At 35.0% G+C, this 14,681-nt stretch overlaps 1 protein-coding gene across 1 annotated transcript in view; it reads right to left on the bottom strand.

Annotated features, from left to right (window-relative positions):
- Positions 1-14,681, bottom strand: part of LOC129225753 (G protein-activated inward rectifier potassium channel 3-like) — a 77,726-nt gene that overhangs the window by 1,134 nt on the left and 61,911 nt on the right. Inside the window, exons 6-7 of the mRNA XM_054860252.1 lie at positions 14,052-14,344; positions 3,678-3,938 (exon numbers count right to left, since the gene is read on the bottom strand). Coding sequence (XP_054716227.1) covers positions 3,678-3,938; positions 14,052-14,344 — 554 coding nt within the window. The remainder of the gene's footprint in view (positions 1-3,677; positions 3,939-14,051; positions 14,345-14,681) is intronic.

The raw sequence follows: 14,681 nt of genomic DNA on the forward strand, positions 1-14,681 counted from the left end.
TTACCATGGTTTGAAGATTGTTTTATTATCCAAAATATATTTTGGGAACTTACTTATAACAAAAAATTCAACAAAAAAATATAATAAGCCAGGGAAAAGATATAATGAATGTTTTGAGTTGAATGTAACAAAGTAGTTATTAAAGTAAGACCAAACAACGTTAGAAGAAGCACAAATTTGTAAATTACAGCAAACACGTGTTTCGGCGTTACAGGGAACGCCTTTTTCAATGCAAAAAATAATGAGCTTATGGATGAAAAGACATCCGACAAAAGCCAAGAGCAGATAAGCATGCAGCTTAAAAGATAAAAACAGCGGATTAGCCAAACACCAATGACAAAGTTATAAACCGATCAGGAACCAATAGGAATGCAAGCAAAGGCCAAGAGCTTTCTCTTAGGTACGAACCCAGAAAGAAAGAATTCAATTGGACAAAGATTAAGCCGAAGCTTAAACAAAAAGAAAAGAAATTGTCAGTAACCGTGAACCGCAAGAAAGGAAAAGCTGAATGGAAAACCATGAAATAAAATAAACAGAAACAAAAAATATGCGAAAAAAGGAAAAATAAAGATAAATAGAAGAAAATTGGGGGGGGGGGGAGTGTTAATCAAGACAAAAAGGTAAAAATAAACAAAGGAAGATCGATAAAAATGAATGGGGAAAAAAAGGGGGGGGAGGGGAAAGGACAGTATTAAAGATATGGGAGCCAAATGTTAGAAAAATATGGAACTGCACTAAGATCGTTAACTAAGTTAGAACTGTTCCTCAAAATATGAAAGGATTCCCAAAAGTCAAGATCTGATGAATTGGGGCATTTTTGGATAATCAAATAAGAGTTAAAATCAAAAGAGTGATTCGAATCCCAACAGTGTTGAGCAATACTAGACTTATTTAATTGTTGTTTTTTCACATAATTTTGATGCTCTTTCAAGCGAATTTTTAAAGCACGCACAGTCTGTCCGATATAGGCAAGTTTACAACTACAATTAATTCTATAAATTCCACAACAATTAAGAGGGTGAATAGGATCTTTAAGAGAAGAGAATGACAGTTTATTAATAGGAGAGAACACCACCTGGAATTGGAAACGTTTTAGAATCTTAATTCCTTCAAATGTTAAACGCTCTGTTGTTCCATCTATTGCTAATTGTGCTAGATTTTATGCTTTACCTAAGGTGCATAAAGCTGGTATTCCTTTCAGGCCGATTGTTTCCAATATTGGTACGGCTTCGTACAAACTTGCAAAATATTTAGTCTCTGTGTTTTCTCCCCTTAGGAGTCACAATTTATTTACTATTAAAAATTCTGTTGAGTTTGTTAAAAAAATTCACAGTTTCGTTCCAAATAATTCTTTTATGGCTTCTTTTGGATGTTAACTCTTTATTTGCGAACGTTCCCGTCGAGGGTTCATTGTTATGCCTTCGTAGAAGACTTTCTGAATTTCATTTCACCAATACGGAAATTGAGGATTTAATTTTCCTTACCCGTACTTGTCTTAAGCAATGTTCTTTTGTTTTTAATGGGAAATTTTATATTATGTTAGATGGTCTGGCTATGGGAAACCCACTTAGCCCCATTCTTAGTGATATTTACATGCATTATTTTGAGGTTAAGCTGTTCCAAAAACTACAGTTTCAATTTTATGTTCGGTATGTTGATGATTGTTTTGTTCTAATGAACCAGAATCAGTTTGAGAGTGATGAGGTTTTATCTATTTTAAACTCCATTGATCCTCATATTCAGTTTTCTTGTGAGAAAGAACGGAATAATTGCATTTCATTTCTTGATGTACTTGTTTCTCGTACTGAAATTGGTTTTGAAACTACTGTTTATCGCAAACCTTTTGCCGTTTCTTTACCTCCTCATAGACTATCGTCTCATCCTCCAAATCAAAAATATTCTGCTTTCAATGCTTTTGTTTATCGCGCAATTAATATTTGTTCTTCGTCGGAACTTCTCAAAGTGGAACTTAATTATCTTAAAGCTGTGGCAATTGATAGAGACTATCCGCCAACTTTGATTGATTCCATTTATAAAAAACTTTCAAATAAATCCCAAACTAATGTTCTTAACCGAACCTTCATCAGAAAGAATTTGGTTGTTTTGCCATTCTTTCCATCTGTAAGCTATCAGGTTGCTAAGATTCTAAAACGTTTCCAATTCCAGGTGGTGTTCTCTCCTATTAATAAACTTTCATTCTCTTCTCTTAAAGATCCTATTCACCCTCTTAATTGTTGTGGAATTTATAGAATTAATTGTAGTTGTAAACTTGCCTATATCGGACAGACTCGGCGTGCTTTAAAAATTCGCTTGAAAGAGCATCAAAATTATGTGAAAAAACAACAATTAAATAAGTCTAGTATTGCTCAACACTGTTGGGATTCGAATCACTCTTTTGATTTTAACTCTTATCAGATTATCCAAAAATGCCCCAATTCATCAGATCTTGACTTTTGGGAATCCTTTCATATTTTGAGGAACAGTTCTAACTTAGTTAACGATCTTAGTGCAGTTCCATATTTTTCTAACATTTGGCTCCCATATCTTTAATACTGTCCTTTTCCCTCCCCCCCTTTTTTCCCCATTCATTTTTATCGATCTTCCTTTGTTTATTTTTACCTTCTTGTCTTGATTGACACTCCCCCCCCCCCCAATTTTCTTCTATTTATCTTTATTTTTCCTTTTTTCGCATATTTTTTGTTTTTGTTTATTTTATTTCATGGTTTTCCATTCAGCTTTTCCTTTCTTGCGGTTCACGGTTACTGACAATTTCTTTTCTTTTTGTTTAAGCTTCGGCTTAATCTTTGTCCAATTGAATTCTTTCTTTCTGGGTTCGTACCTAAGAGAAAGCTCTTGGCCTTTGCTTGCATTCCTATTGGTTCCTGATCGGTTTATAACTTTGTCATTGGTGTTTGGCTAATCCGCTGTTTTTATCTTTTAAGCTGCATGCTTATCTGCTCTTGGCTTTTGTCGGATGTCTTTTCATCCATAAGCTCATTATTTTTTGCATTGAAAAAGGCGTTCCCTGTAACGCCGAAACACGTGTTTGCTGTAATTTACAAATTTGTGCTTCTTCTAACGTTGTTTGGTCTTACTTTACTGTTCAGCACAAAGGTATTTATTTATCTTAAAGTAGTTATTGTTTTGCTTTGAGAATGTCAGTCAGTTACTTGCGGAATTCCCCCTCCCTCTTTTTTTCCTTCTTTAAAAACAAATCTTCCTGCTAAATAATAATTTAAAAAGCACTAATATCTATTTATGTTTCAAAAAATTTGCGACCCAGCTAAATCAATAATACTTTTTTTAAATGAAAACTACTGATCTCCATCCCCTGTGGTGGCTCAGTGCAGCCTGTGGCGTATAAAAATTAAGGATTTGATGCTTTTGTCTGCGTCTTTTCAGTGTGACTAACATCCCTGGATGCCCGCAGGACATCCTTAGAACTCAATGTCCGACCTCTTAAGGTTTAGAGGGGTAGGACAGAGCACAGTCATTTCTCCTAGATGTCATAGCTGGTAGACTCTGGCAGTCAAGAGGAAATAGGAATACAGACACACACACAGACAGACGTGCACAGGTTTTTGAAACCTCAGGAAAAGTAAGCAATTTAAAGTTTGTGGTTTTACTTCATAATCTGAAACTTTAACAAGTGAAATGCAAGATTTATTCATATTTACCTGATCAAAGCGATGACCCCAGAGTATCTCCATAGATATGTAGGATGAACGAGCTTGGATTGACTGCCCAGTGGACTCGATCGTCCCTTCGAGAATGGCCACCACTTCATATCTCTCTCTGAGCATATCTTCAGCGGATTTCAGAAAGAAAGGACTCGTCTCATTAATCTCATGCACAATAGTTGCTGGCCAGATGAGGAATACGTCATCTCCACCATTATCGAAGCGGACGTCTAGTTTCGTGTGGTAATACGGGATAACCTAAAAAAATTGAACGGGTACCATAATTAATTGACCGTATAGCTAGCTTCCTTTTTGAAATTTACTTTTTGAAGAGGTCGATGTATCGAGAAACTTAAACAGTATATTCTGTTTAAAGAATTATTAATTCTCGGTTCTTATGAACAAATACCTAACTAAACTGACTATATATTTTCCTTTATGCAGGTCGCATTTTAAAGAAGTTTCCACATTCAAGAAGCCTGAACTGTAGATTGTAATTATCGAATGTCTAATTCTAGGTTCTTAGTTACAAAGTTTTGGCAAAACAGGGCATCTGTACTAAAGACATTCAAGGTCGCCTCAATCCAATTTCTCTGTTTTGAACTGCCTCACTCATATTTTATATTTATTGACATAAAATTGACGCAAGACTACTAAAGTATTGTAGACCAACAATTAAAAGAAATTATTATTTTGAAATCCTTTTGGAACCTAGTGGCGTGGTTGGGTGGGGCGAAGGGGGCGATCCACCCCGGGCGGCACTTTTTTAGGAGCGACAAATTAACCCTCTTGATGTGGGAAAAATAAATGAGTTTTTCCAAAAAAGATATGTTTTTAATCTATATCTGCCGGCAAAAAAAAAAAATCTCTTTTTGAAATGTAAGACTGAAATTACTTTGATACCAAACAAGGGTTTTTCTTGATAGCATATCGGTATACAATTCCTTGTTTTCCTCTGAGGGGGTGGCAGTGAAAAACCATGGGACCAAAGTTTTTTTTTAATATTGTAAAATTCAACAACAGGAGGAAGAAAACAATGAAGTTTTTCCAATTTTCATTGTAAGAAAAAGCTAACATTTGATTTTAAAGGAATCTCTTGCCCACCTCCTCGTGAAACAAAAACTTCCCTTTTTTAACTTCAGGAAAATGGTGGTAAGATTAAGAAAGGAAGGGGGAGACGTAAAATGGTACACAAAACAATTTTTTTGCCCATCACAGGAGCGGATTTCTATGTTTTCAGAGTTTGCTTTGATTTCTCCATTCATCAGGAGAGTTCTCTACTTCAAAAGAAGTGGAGAAGGATTTCTGTTTTCTTGTTTTTTGAGAGTATAAAAATTATACGGCAACTTTGAATTATATGGTAGTCAACTTCTTTTGGAAGGCAAGCGAATTTCATTTTTCAGCATTTGGTTTGGTCCCTTAACTTGGTCAAACATAGTCTAAAATTGCGCTTTAGCATATTCAGTTTCAAATGATTTGCGGTTGGGAACCTTTGCTACCTCCTCTCTGGTGTTTAACATCGAGAAACAGAGCTTCAAATTGTGTTTTTAGGCGGGAGCGCTCTCGAATCGCTTACCCCTTTCTCTAATGTTACCAAATGTAGCTTATAAATACGTTTTTAGACCTCAATGTCGAAACATTTCTGGGCAAGCCCCACACCGGTTCGAACGTCAGAAACCATAGAATAAAAGTACATATTTAAGTCTTCAATTCCGAAAACTTAAGAAATGAGGGTGGGCGTTTTCTTCTGTAAAATCTTAACATATCGTCGCCTCAAAGCAACAGTATGATATCTTATTGTTGTTCCAGGACTAAAATGTCTTACTGTTGCTCTGAGGCGATGATATAGCTAAAATTACGTTTTTAAAACTTCAGTGTTTCAGTGTAAAATTGTGAAAACAGCACTCGAACCCTGACTATCCTTGATATCTTTACGCTATGTAAGAAATTATATGCTCCACGTGGTTACATTGCGTAAAACTTGACAGGGATCCCAAGATTAATAACTCGGGGTCTCCATAATTGCGCAATGGGGCTTTACGCGATGGACTTCTGCGCAGATGCATGAGAGCGCCTGAGTTCATATGGCTATAGGCAGTTATGAAGGCATGTTGTGAAAAAAAAAATCTCCTGACCGAATAGCGGGATAAATTTATGGATATCTCTTGACCGCTATTCGGGATAAAGGGCAAATTGGCTGCCCATCATGTATACTGTTTCCGTATATAGAAAATAAATTAGTTTGTGTGTTGTGAATGAACGTAGTCTCTTCAATTCTCTCCCTTCTAAAAGTGATACATGAAAAATATGACAAAGAAGAAGGGGCGAAAATCCTCGACATATTTGTGGTGCCGAAAAACCCGGGAGGGAGCCTTGGAATAGAAGGAGAGACTTCGGATTAAATTTCTACTCATGGAAACAAAGGTAAAGATTTGAACCCTTTTTTGCATGAATTTATTCAATCGATTTCGGAATCAAAATGGATGCAACGGAAAAAGCTAAAGTTAAAAGAACCTCGTTGAGAGGAAGTATTACAAAGTTAATTAAAAAATCTGAATCCATATTAGAATCTAAAGTTGAAGATACTAACTCTGACGAGCTAACTGAACTACTAGAACAAATAAATAAAAAAGAGTCAGAACTAAACATCCTGAATTCCGAAATCGAAGATGCCATAACCGATCCAAAACTCTTTGAAAATGAAATAAATGTAAGCGAAGAATATTCTGATAAAATAACAAGCATTAAAGTGAAATTAAAACGTCGGTTTGAAAAAGTAAATAATGATGAATGTGCATCTACTATTTCCGGCAATTCTCAACATAATGTAAATCAAGAAATCAAACCTATACCAACGTTCAGTTTGAAACTGCCCAAACTGTCAATTAAACCTTTTTATGGTGATTCTAGTCTCTTTTATGAGTTTTTTAACAGTTTCAATAGCGCAATTCACGAAAATGAAGCTTTGTCAAAAATTGAGAAATTTGTATATTTGAAATCTTTGTTGTCAGGGAAAGCATATAATATTGTATCCGGTTTTTCTTTATCTGAGAAGAATTATGATGAATGTTTGAATTTATTAAAGGATCGTTATGGCAAAGAAGAAACTGTAATTGCATGTCATATGAATAAACTGTTAAATATTGAAGCTGTAAAATATTCTACAAATGTGAAAGCTCTAAGAAAATTGTATGATTCTTGGGAAATTAGTATAAGAAATTTAAATTCATTAGGAGTAACTTCGGGTTCTTATGGTCACCTTTTAATTCCGATCTTGCTTAAACTATTACCGTCAGATTTAGTTCTTGAATTTCACAGAAAGAAAGATCCTTCTAAAAGTGATGTATCTGAGTTAATAGCATTCATAAAGAGAGAAGTTGAGTGCAGAGAAAGCGCATTGAATGTGTTTGGAAGAGGCCCGAGCGAGGTGTCCGTTGACAGGAAACAGAGCAGCTCAAACGATAAATTCAATCCTAAGAGGTATAACACTCCGTCCGCTGCTGCTTTAAACATAAGTTCCGCGTCAAATAAATTCTGTATATTCTGCCGCAGTAACCAACATTACGGATCGCAATGTAAGAATTTATCGGATGATAATAAACGCGCTAAGTTGAAGAAAGAAGGCAGATGCTATAAATGTTTCAGGCGTCATTTATCAAAAGACTGTAAGATTAAACTTAAATGCGATATTTGTAATAGTCAGTCACATATCCGATTATTTTGCAAGAAAGAAAAAGAAACCGAATTAAGGGCGGATCCACCTGAAATCGAAACTGTTGTAAGTACGTCTCACTCAGAACATACATCAGTTTTATTACAAACTTGTAGCGCTCAAGCTTCGTCTGAAGATAAAATAGTAGACATAAATATTCTTTTTGACACAGCATCACAAAGAAGTTTTTTGCTACGAGAAGTAGCTGAAGCACTTGATTTGAAGACATTAAGAAGAGAAAAATTACTAATTTATTCATTTGGAAAAAGAATTCCCGAACCTTCAGAGTTTGATCTCGTTAAATTGAATGTTAAAAGCTTACGAAACCCAGATATGACCTTCCAGATAGAAGCTTTAGTTACTAATCACATTTCAGGGGCAAGTTTAGAAAATAAAAATATTCCATCCCTTAAAATAAAAGAAATTGTGAAATTACATAACCTTGACCTCGCGGAATGCTCACGAGGGAAAATCCAGCTACTCATAGGAATGAATTACATTTTCGACATTGTAAAGGGAGCCCCCATAAAATTATCTAAACATCTATTCGCTCAGAAGAGTGTATTTGGGGATATTATTTCGGGTAAGATACCAACAATCTTCAATAACTCATCGGCTTGCTTTAGCGTTTCCATTGAAGATGATTTGAATCAGCAATTAAAAGCATTATGGAAAATAGAAGCGATCGGATGCGATACAGAAAAAGAATCCGTACATGATTTAGAGTTTCTTAAAGAATTTGAAAATAACTTAACGTTTGATAACGGCAGATATGAAACAAAATTATTGTGGAAGTTACCGAAAACTCAACTGAATAATAATTATGAAGTCGCTAAGAAAAGTTTCAATCGTCTGTCAAAACAATTAATGAACGATAAATATTTACTTGAAAGTTATAATCAAATTTTGCGGGAACAATTGCGTGATAAGGTTATAGAAGAGTGCCAGGATCAGTCCATTTTAGAAAATTCATATTACATACCGCACAGACCAGTAATAAAAGAGGACAATTTAAAGACTAAAGTTCGGATTGTTTACAATGCTTCTTCGAAGGGAAAAAACTGTCTTTCGCTCAATGAGTGCTTATGTCAAGGACCGTCACTATTACCTTCCATCACAGATTTAATCCTTAAGTTTCGTAGACATAAAATTGCGTTCTCCGCGGACTGTGAAAAAGCATTTTTCCAGATAAAAATTCAAGAATGTGTCAGAGATTATCTGAGGTTCTTGTATTATAAAGATTGTGATTTTGAAAAGAATGTGATTTCCTACCAAATAAATCGTCTGGCCTTCGGTCTAACATGTTCGCCATTTATTTTAAATTTTGTAATAAAATATCATGTAGCCAAATATAGCGAGACAAATCCCTCGACATTCGAGATGTTGAATACGTCATTCTATGTTGATGACTTATTTTATGGATCTGACTCGGTCTCTGAAGCATATGAACTAACAGCAGAAGCTGTAACAATTATGAAGGAAAGCGGGTTAAATTTAAGGAAATTTGAAACGAATTCCCTCGAACTTAAAGAAAATTGGGAAACCTATAAAGACATTTTCGGAGAGAATGCATACCCCACTTCTGCGTTAGAGGTTCTTGGACTAAAATGGTTCAATGTTGAGGACAATTTCGGAATTGAATTAAAATCATTACTTTCCTACATAGACTGGAATCTTCCTTGTACTAAACGATCAGTTCTTAAGACAGCAGCTCAAGTTTTTGATCCCATTGGATTTATTTCACCCTTTGTTATACACATTAAGTGCCTTTTGCAACAACTATGGATTAAAGGGGTTGGATGGGATGAAGAACTACCAAATGAAGTGCAGCAAAAATGGTTGCAGTGGTGCAAAGAAATTCCTATATTATCTGATTTAAAGATCCCTAGGCATTACTTTTCAAACAAGGAACTAGATTTTGAATGTGTTCAACTTCATGTGTTTGGAGATGCAAATCAGGCTTGCTATGGAGCTGTAGCCTATTTTAGGTTCCAGGGTAACGCACAAGAACCAAACACCTCATAATCTAGAGTCGCACCTTTGAAACCATTGACTCTCTCTCGGTTAGAACTAATGGCAGCTCTTATTGCATCAAGACTAGCGAATTACATTAAACAACTTTTCCCGAAGATCAAAACAGTTTTCCTTTGGTCTGACTCTACCATTGTTCTGCATTGGATTAAAGGATCAGCTCGAAACTGGAAGCCTTTTGTAGCGAATCGAGTAACAGAAATTCAGAGCCATACTGATCCGCTGGACTGGAAACATTGTGAGAGCAAATTAAATCCTTCAGATATAATTACAAAAGGAAGCCGTGCTGAAGATCTACTGCATTCAGAAAAATGGGTTCATGGTCCTGCGTTCCTTAAGTTGCCTGAAGAAAATTGGCCAGTAGGGAAAATGCCATCTTCGAAGTTTGAAGAAATTAAAAATGAAAGAAGAACGAAAATTGACTTTTCCTTACATTGTGCAATCAAAAAGGATGAGAGCCAAAAGGAACCTTTGTTAAAACTTGAAAATTATAACTCCTGGAAGAAATTAAAACGATTAACGGCATGGATCCAGAGATTTTGCAGAAATATCAAAAAAAGGAAGGAAGATCGCGATTTAGGAGAACTGAAAGCAGAAGAGATGGAAGAAGCTGAAATTTATTGGATTAAGTACGTTCAAGAAGAATGTTATCCGGAAGAAATCCACGCTCTCAGAGCAAATAACAAGCTTTCTACTGAGTCAAAAATACTGAAGTTGAATCCGTCTCTTTCGGAAAGTGGACTGCTTCTACTAGGTGGAAGACTGCAAAACGCAAATTTCTCTTCAACTCTCAAGCATCCAATTGTGTTACCATCCTATCATATCCTTGTGCAGATGATCATCTATGATGCTCATGAGAACGTGTTCCATTCGGGAGTGTCGGACACTCTAGTACAAGTCCGAGAAAAGTTTTGGATAATCAAGGGTCGCCAGGCCATCAAGTCCGCTGTGAGCAGGTGTATTGTCTGCAAAAGATTTAATGCTCTACCTGGAAAACAGGTAGTCGCGCCACTTCCGTTATCGAGGATTGAACAGTCAAGTCCTTTTCATGTTATAGGCATTGATTATGCTGGTCTTCTTTACGTCAAGGATAAGGAGGAAAAACATTACATTTTGCTTATAACCTGTGCCACCACACGTGCAGTGCACTTGGAACTTGTGAATGATTTAACTGCAGAGACCTTTTTGTTGGCATTTAGAAAGTTTGTGTCTCGAAGAGGAATACCTTCTGTAATTTATTCAGATAATGCCAAAACTTTCAAACAATCAAATTTGGACTTGAAGACAATTTTTTCACTAATAAAATACCCAGAAGTTGAACGTTACTTTGCTGGGAAGAACATTAAATGGGTATTTAATGTGGAGAAGGCCCCTTGGTGGGGAGGTTTTTATGAGAGACTAGTGAGAAACGTAAAAACTTCTCTACGGAAAATTTTAGGTAAATCCTCCCTCACTACGGATCAACTTGAAACGACAATTGTAGAAATAGAAAGTGTTATCAACTCCAGACCGTTGACTTATTTGTACAACGAACAGAATGAACCATACCCGTTAACACCAGCTCATTTATTAGTAGGAAAGAGACTTCTAAGTTTACCATCAGTAAAATTACTTTGCAAGTCCCAATTCTCTACTAGGAGGTTGCTAATTAAACAATTTAACTATCGAGAGAAGCTTATGGAATCATTTTGGAAAAGATGGTTAAGGGAATATTTGTTAGATTTAAATTCAGCACATTTTTCTCTAAACAAGGGAAAAGTAAAGGAATTTAAGGTAGATGATATAGTTTTGATTCGAGATGATTTTTTACCAAGAAATTTTTGGAAGCTAGGAAGAATTATTGCAACCTTCCCTGGTAGGGACGGGAAAATAAGAAGTTGTGAAGTAAAAACAGGCACGACAATTCTTAAAAGACCGGTGCAATTACTGTATAATATGGAACTGCAAGATTATTACTAGATATTTTTCAACGTATTTTTAAAAAATATTTGTTGTATAGTTAAAATTTATTATATTTGCGTAAAAGTGTTCTAAATTATTGGTTTAAATATTAACTGTTTTTTATTTTGGTTCAAATTTCAATCATGTATATATTGTAAATAAGAAGTATTTGTTAAAGTTATGTTTTCATTATTGTATTTGTAAATATTGTATATTTATCTTATTCTTTAAACTGTTAGATTTTTGTATAGATTATTGATACATATTTTTTCTTTTCTAGTTCAAATTTAATGTTAATTAAAATTTGCTCAATTTATGAATATGGAAAATGAATAACTTATGAATGTGAAAATCTATGATTATGAAAATTTATGAATATGGTAAGTAATTAGTTACATAAAATATGGTTTAAGTAAATTCATGGCTGAATTGTATTCAGAAAAATTAAAGAATGGGAAAAAAAAATCTTGGAGTTCAGGTAGGAGAAATTCTGCATCTGACAATTTTTATGGCAATTTGATAATTATCTTTATGGTCCATTCTTTAGCTATTGAAAAAATATTTACTGGTTTTGAAATATGATGAATGAACATTTTATTCTGTATTTGGTGCAAATTATAATGTTTGGAACTTGGATAGAATTTATGAATATGATTTATGAAAATGTATGGTATTTAAATTTATCTCTGAATTTGATTTAAAAAAAAAAAAAAAAAGATTCTTCACTATGAACTCATGTGCTCTCAAGAAAATAATGATGAACCATTGTTCATCCGGGGGGAGTGTGTAAGAAATTATATGCTCCACGTGGTTACATTGCGTAAAACTTGACAGGGATCCCAAGATTAATAACTCGGGATCTCCATAATTGCGCAATGGGGCTTTACGCGATGGACTTCTGCGCAGATGCATGAGAGCGCCTGAGTTCATATGGCTATAGGCAGTTATGAAGGCATGTTGTGAAAAAAAAATCTCCTGACCGAATAGCGGGATAAATTTATGGATATCTCTTGACCGCTATTCGGGATAAAGGGCAAATTGGCTGCCCATCATGTATACTGTTTCCGTATATAGAAAATAAATTAGTTTGTGTGTTGTGAATGAACGTAGTCTCTTCAATTCTCTCCCTTCTAAAAGTGATACATGAAAAATATGACAAAGAAGAAGGGGCGAAAATCCTCGACACGCTATCAAAGATAGCCTAGAATGCATTTCATTATGTACCATTAACCTGGTTTGAAGAGGTATCCTGCCACTTTGTGTAACTTCCAACCATGTCAAAAATGTGGTACAAAATTATTTAAATATACGTACAGTGAAATCCCGTTACAACAAATACCAAAACATTGTGAAATATCCGTTTCAGCGAAATATATGTTTAGTCCCGTTTTAATTGCCATTACATTGTTTGAATTCCATTGCAATGAAGCTCCCGTTACAAAAAAAAAAAAAAAAAAAAAAGAGTCCCTTGAAGTACGTTATAAAAGGGTTTTCACTCTAGTTCGACTTTGAACCAGGGAAAAAAATCTAAATACTTAAAAGTTCTTGATTGTACTTCACAGCATCAGAATATTTCCATAATTTAGTATACTGCATTGAATATTACAATGTAGAACAGCAGATTTCAACAAATTCAAGTCAACATTCGAGAGTAGGTAGCTTCCAAACAGTAACTTTAGAGCAATAGGACTACACTACACAGTGAGGTGCGGAATACAATTTGAAGACCATTGCATTCGAATAAGTCTGCTCTCTAACGACGCATGATTCCCCCCCCCTTTTATTACAATTACTTATCACTGATAATAATCCATTGAACGTCTCAAGTAAAATAAAATATTTCTTCAAACTGCAAACTAATCTATTTTATTTTCCCTACAGTTCATCAGTACAAATAATAGAAGGAAATCTACTTCAGTAACGTAGTGTGGCTTTAGATTCGGTGAAGATAACTAGAGACATTAATAATTTATTTTTGTGAAGAAAATCATTCTGTTTAGTCCGATGATTGTAGATTTTTAATTTGAAGAATTAACTAAAGTATAAGACATTTTACGGAGATTAAAATGAGAAAGATAACCTCAGGTTTATTTATTTATTTATTTTTTTTAAAGAAAGAAAGAAAAATAGAGAGAGCGTTTGAATGAAAAAATAGACGCTTATAGAAAACCACTCAGTATGTGAGGATATCCAAAAGAAATCGGAGTTTCGTTCCAAATTATTCATTAAAATTTTCACAAAATTCTGTCAATCTGTAGGTGAATTTGCAGATTTGTTTCCTTATAATGTTCATCAGTAAATTAAATTGCAAATTCTTTTTACGTGTTAAATTATTTTATAGAAATTCTATACTTTGTTCACGGAAAAGTTGGATCGAATGTAAACTAACAAGTTGCCAAAAAGTTTGCCACTTTTGAGGATTTTCTGTGAAAATAAGTAAACCAATAGTATTCGCTCTTACCGTATGCTTCGCACCAATTTGTTCTTCTCCAAGCTTAAGACTTGATTAACGTCGCCATATGGCGCATTCCTTTGTTTACATGTAGTCTATCTTTTCCGTGAACGCACTATAGATTCCAATACGGATCATATCGTAAAATAACACTGATATCGAAAAAGTTTTTTATGGTAGTTAGTAGTAACACGAACCATGCATTACACGTTGTGTTTATATATTTCTCTCTCACCTCTCCTTCAGCGGTGGTTTTCCTGCGGATGACTAGGGCGCTTATCTTCGCCCCAATGATATGCGATTTTCTCATGTCTCCAACTCTGAACATAAAGCATAACTTCCCATCTCGGAGGCAAACACAAGCGTAGCGGCTGAACATGAGAGTCTGAGACCTTTTCTTGGGTCTGGACAGCTTGGCGAAAACTATTCCGGCCATGAAGCACTGAATCATGACGCCGGTGATGGATTGAGCACAAAGAATGAATACTGCTTCTGGACATTCGTCGGCGATGTATCTGGAACCGTAGCCTACAAGAGGGGAAAATTACAAGGTGCTAATAAAGTCTTGCACTGAAAATTAATTAAACAAACTATAGTTGAGATTTAGATAGATATTTTTTGTTTATTTCGATTCTTATCACAAAAAGTTTTTTTTCCACAGAGTTAGCAATATGTGAAAAAACCAAAGGTTCTAGAAGGGTGACCCTGAAAATCTCCCTCGTGGAGCTCTGGGAGTTTTTTCGTTCGTAGACGCCATTTTCAGTTTTCGGTGTTAGCGCTATCGACACGACCTTAGCTAATATGGTACCTAATATGGCACGATCTCAGCTAAGAAGGGAAACTTGATGAAATAAGGATTGAAATA

This window comes from Uloborus diversus, chromosome 7 (genome assembly GCF_026930045.1).
Source record: "Uloborus diversus isolate 005 chromosome 7, Udiv.v.3.1, whole genome shotgun sequence".
Classification (NCBI taxonomy): Eukaryota; Metazoa; Arthropoda; class Arachnida; order Araneae; family Uloboridae; genus Uloborus; species Uloborus diversus.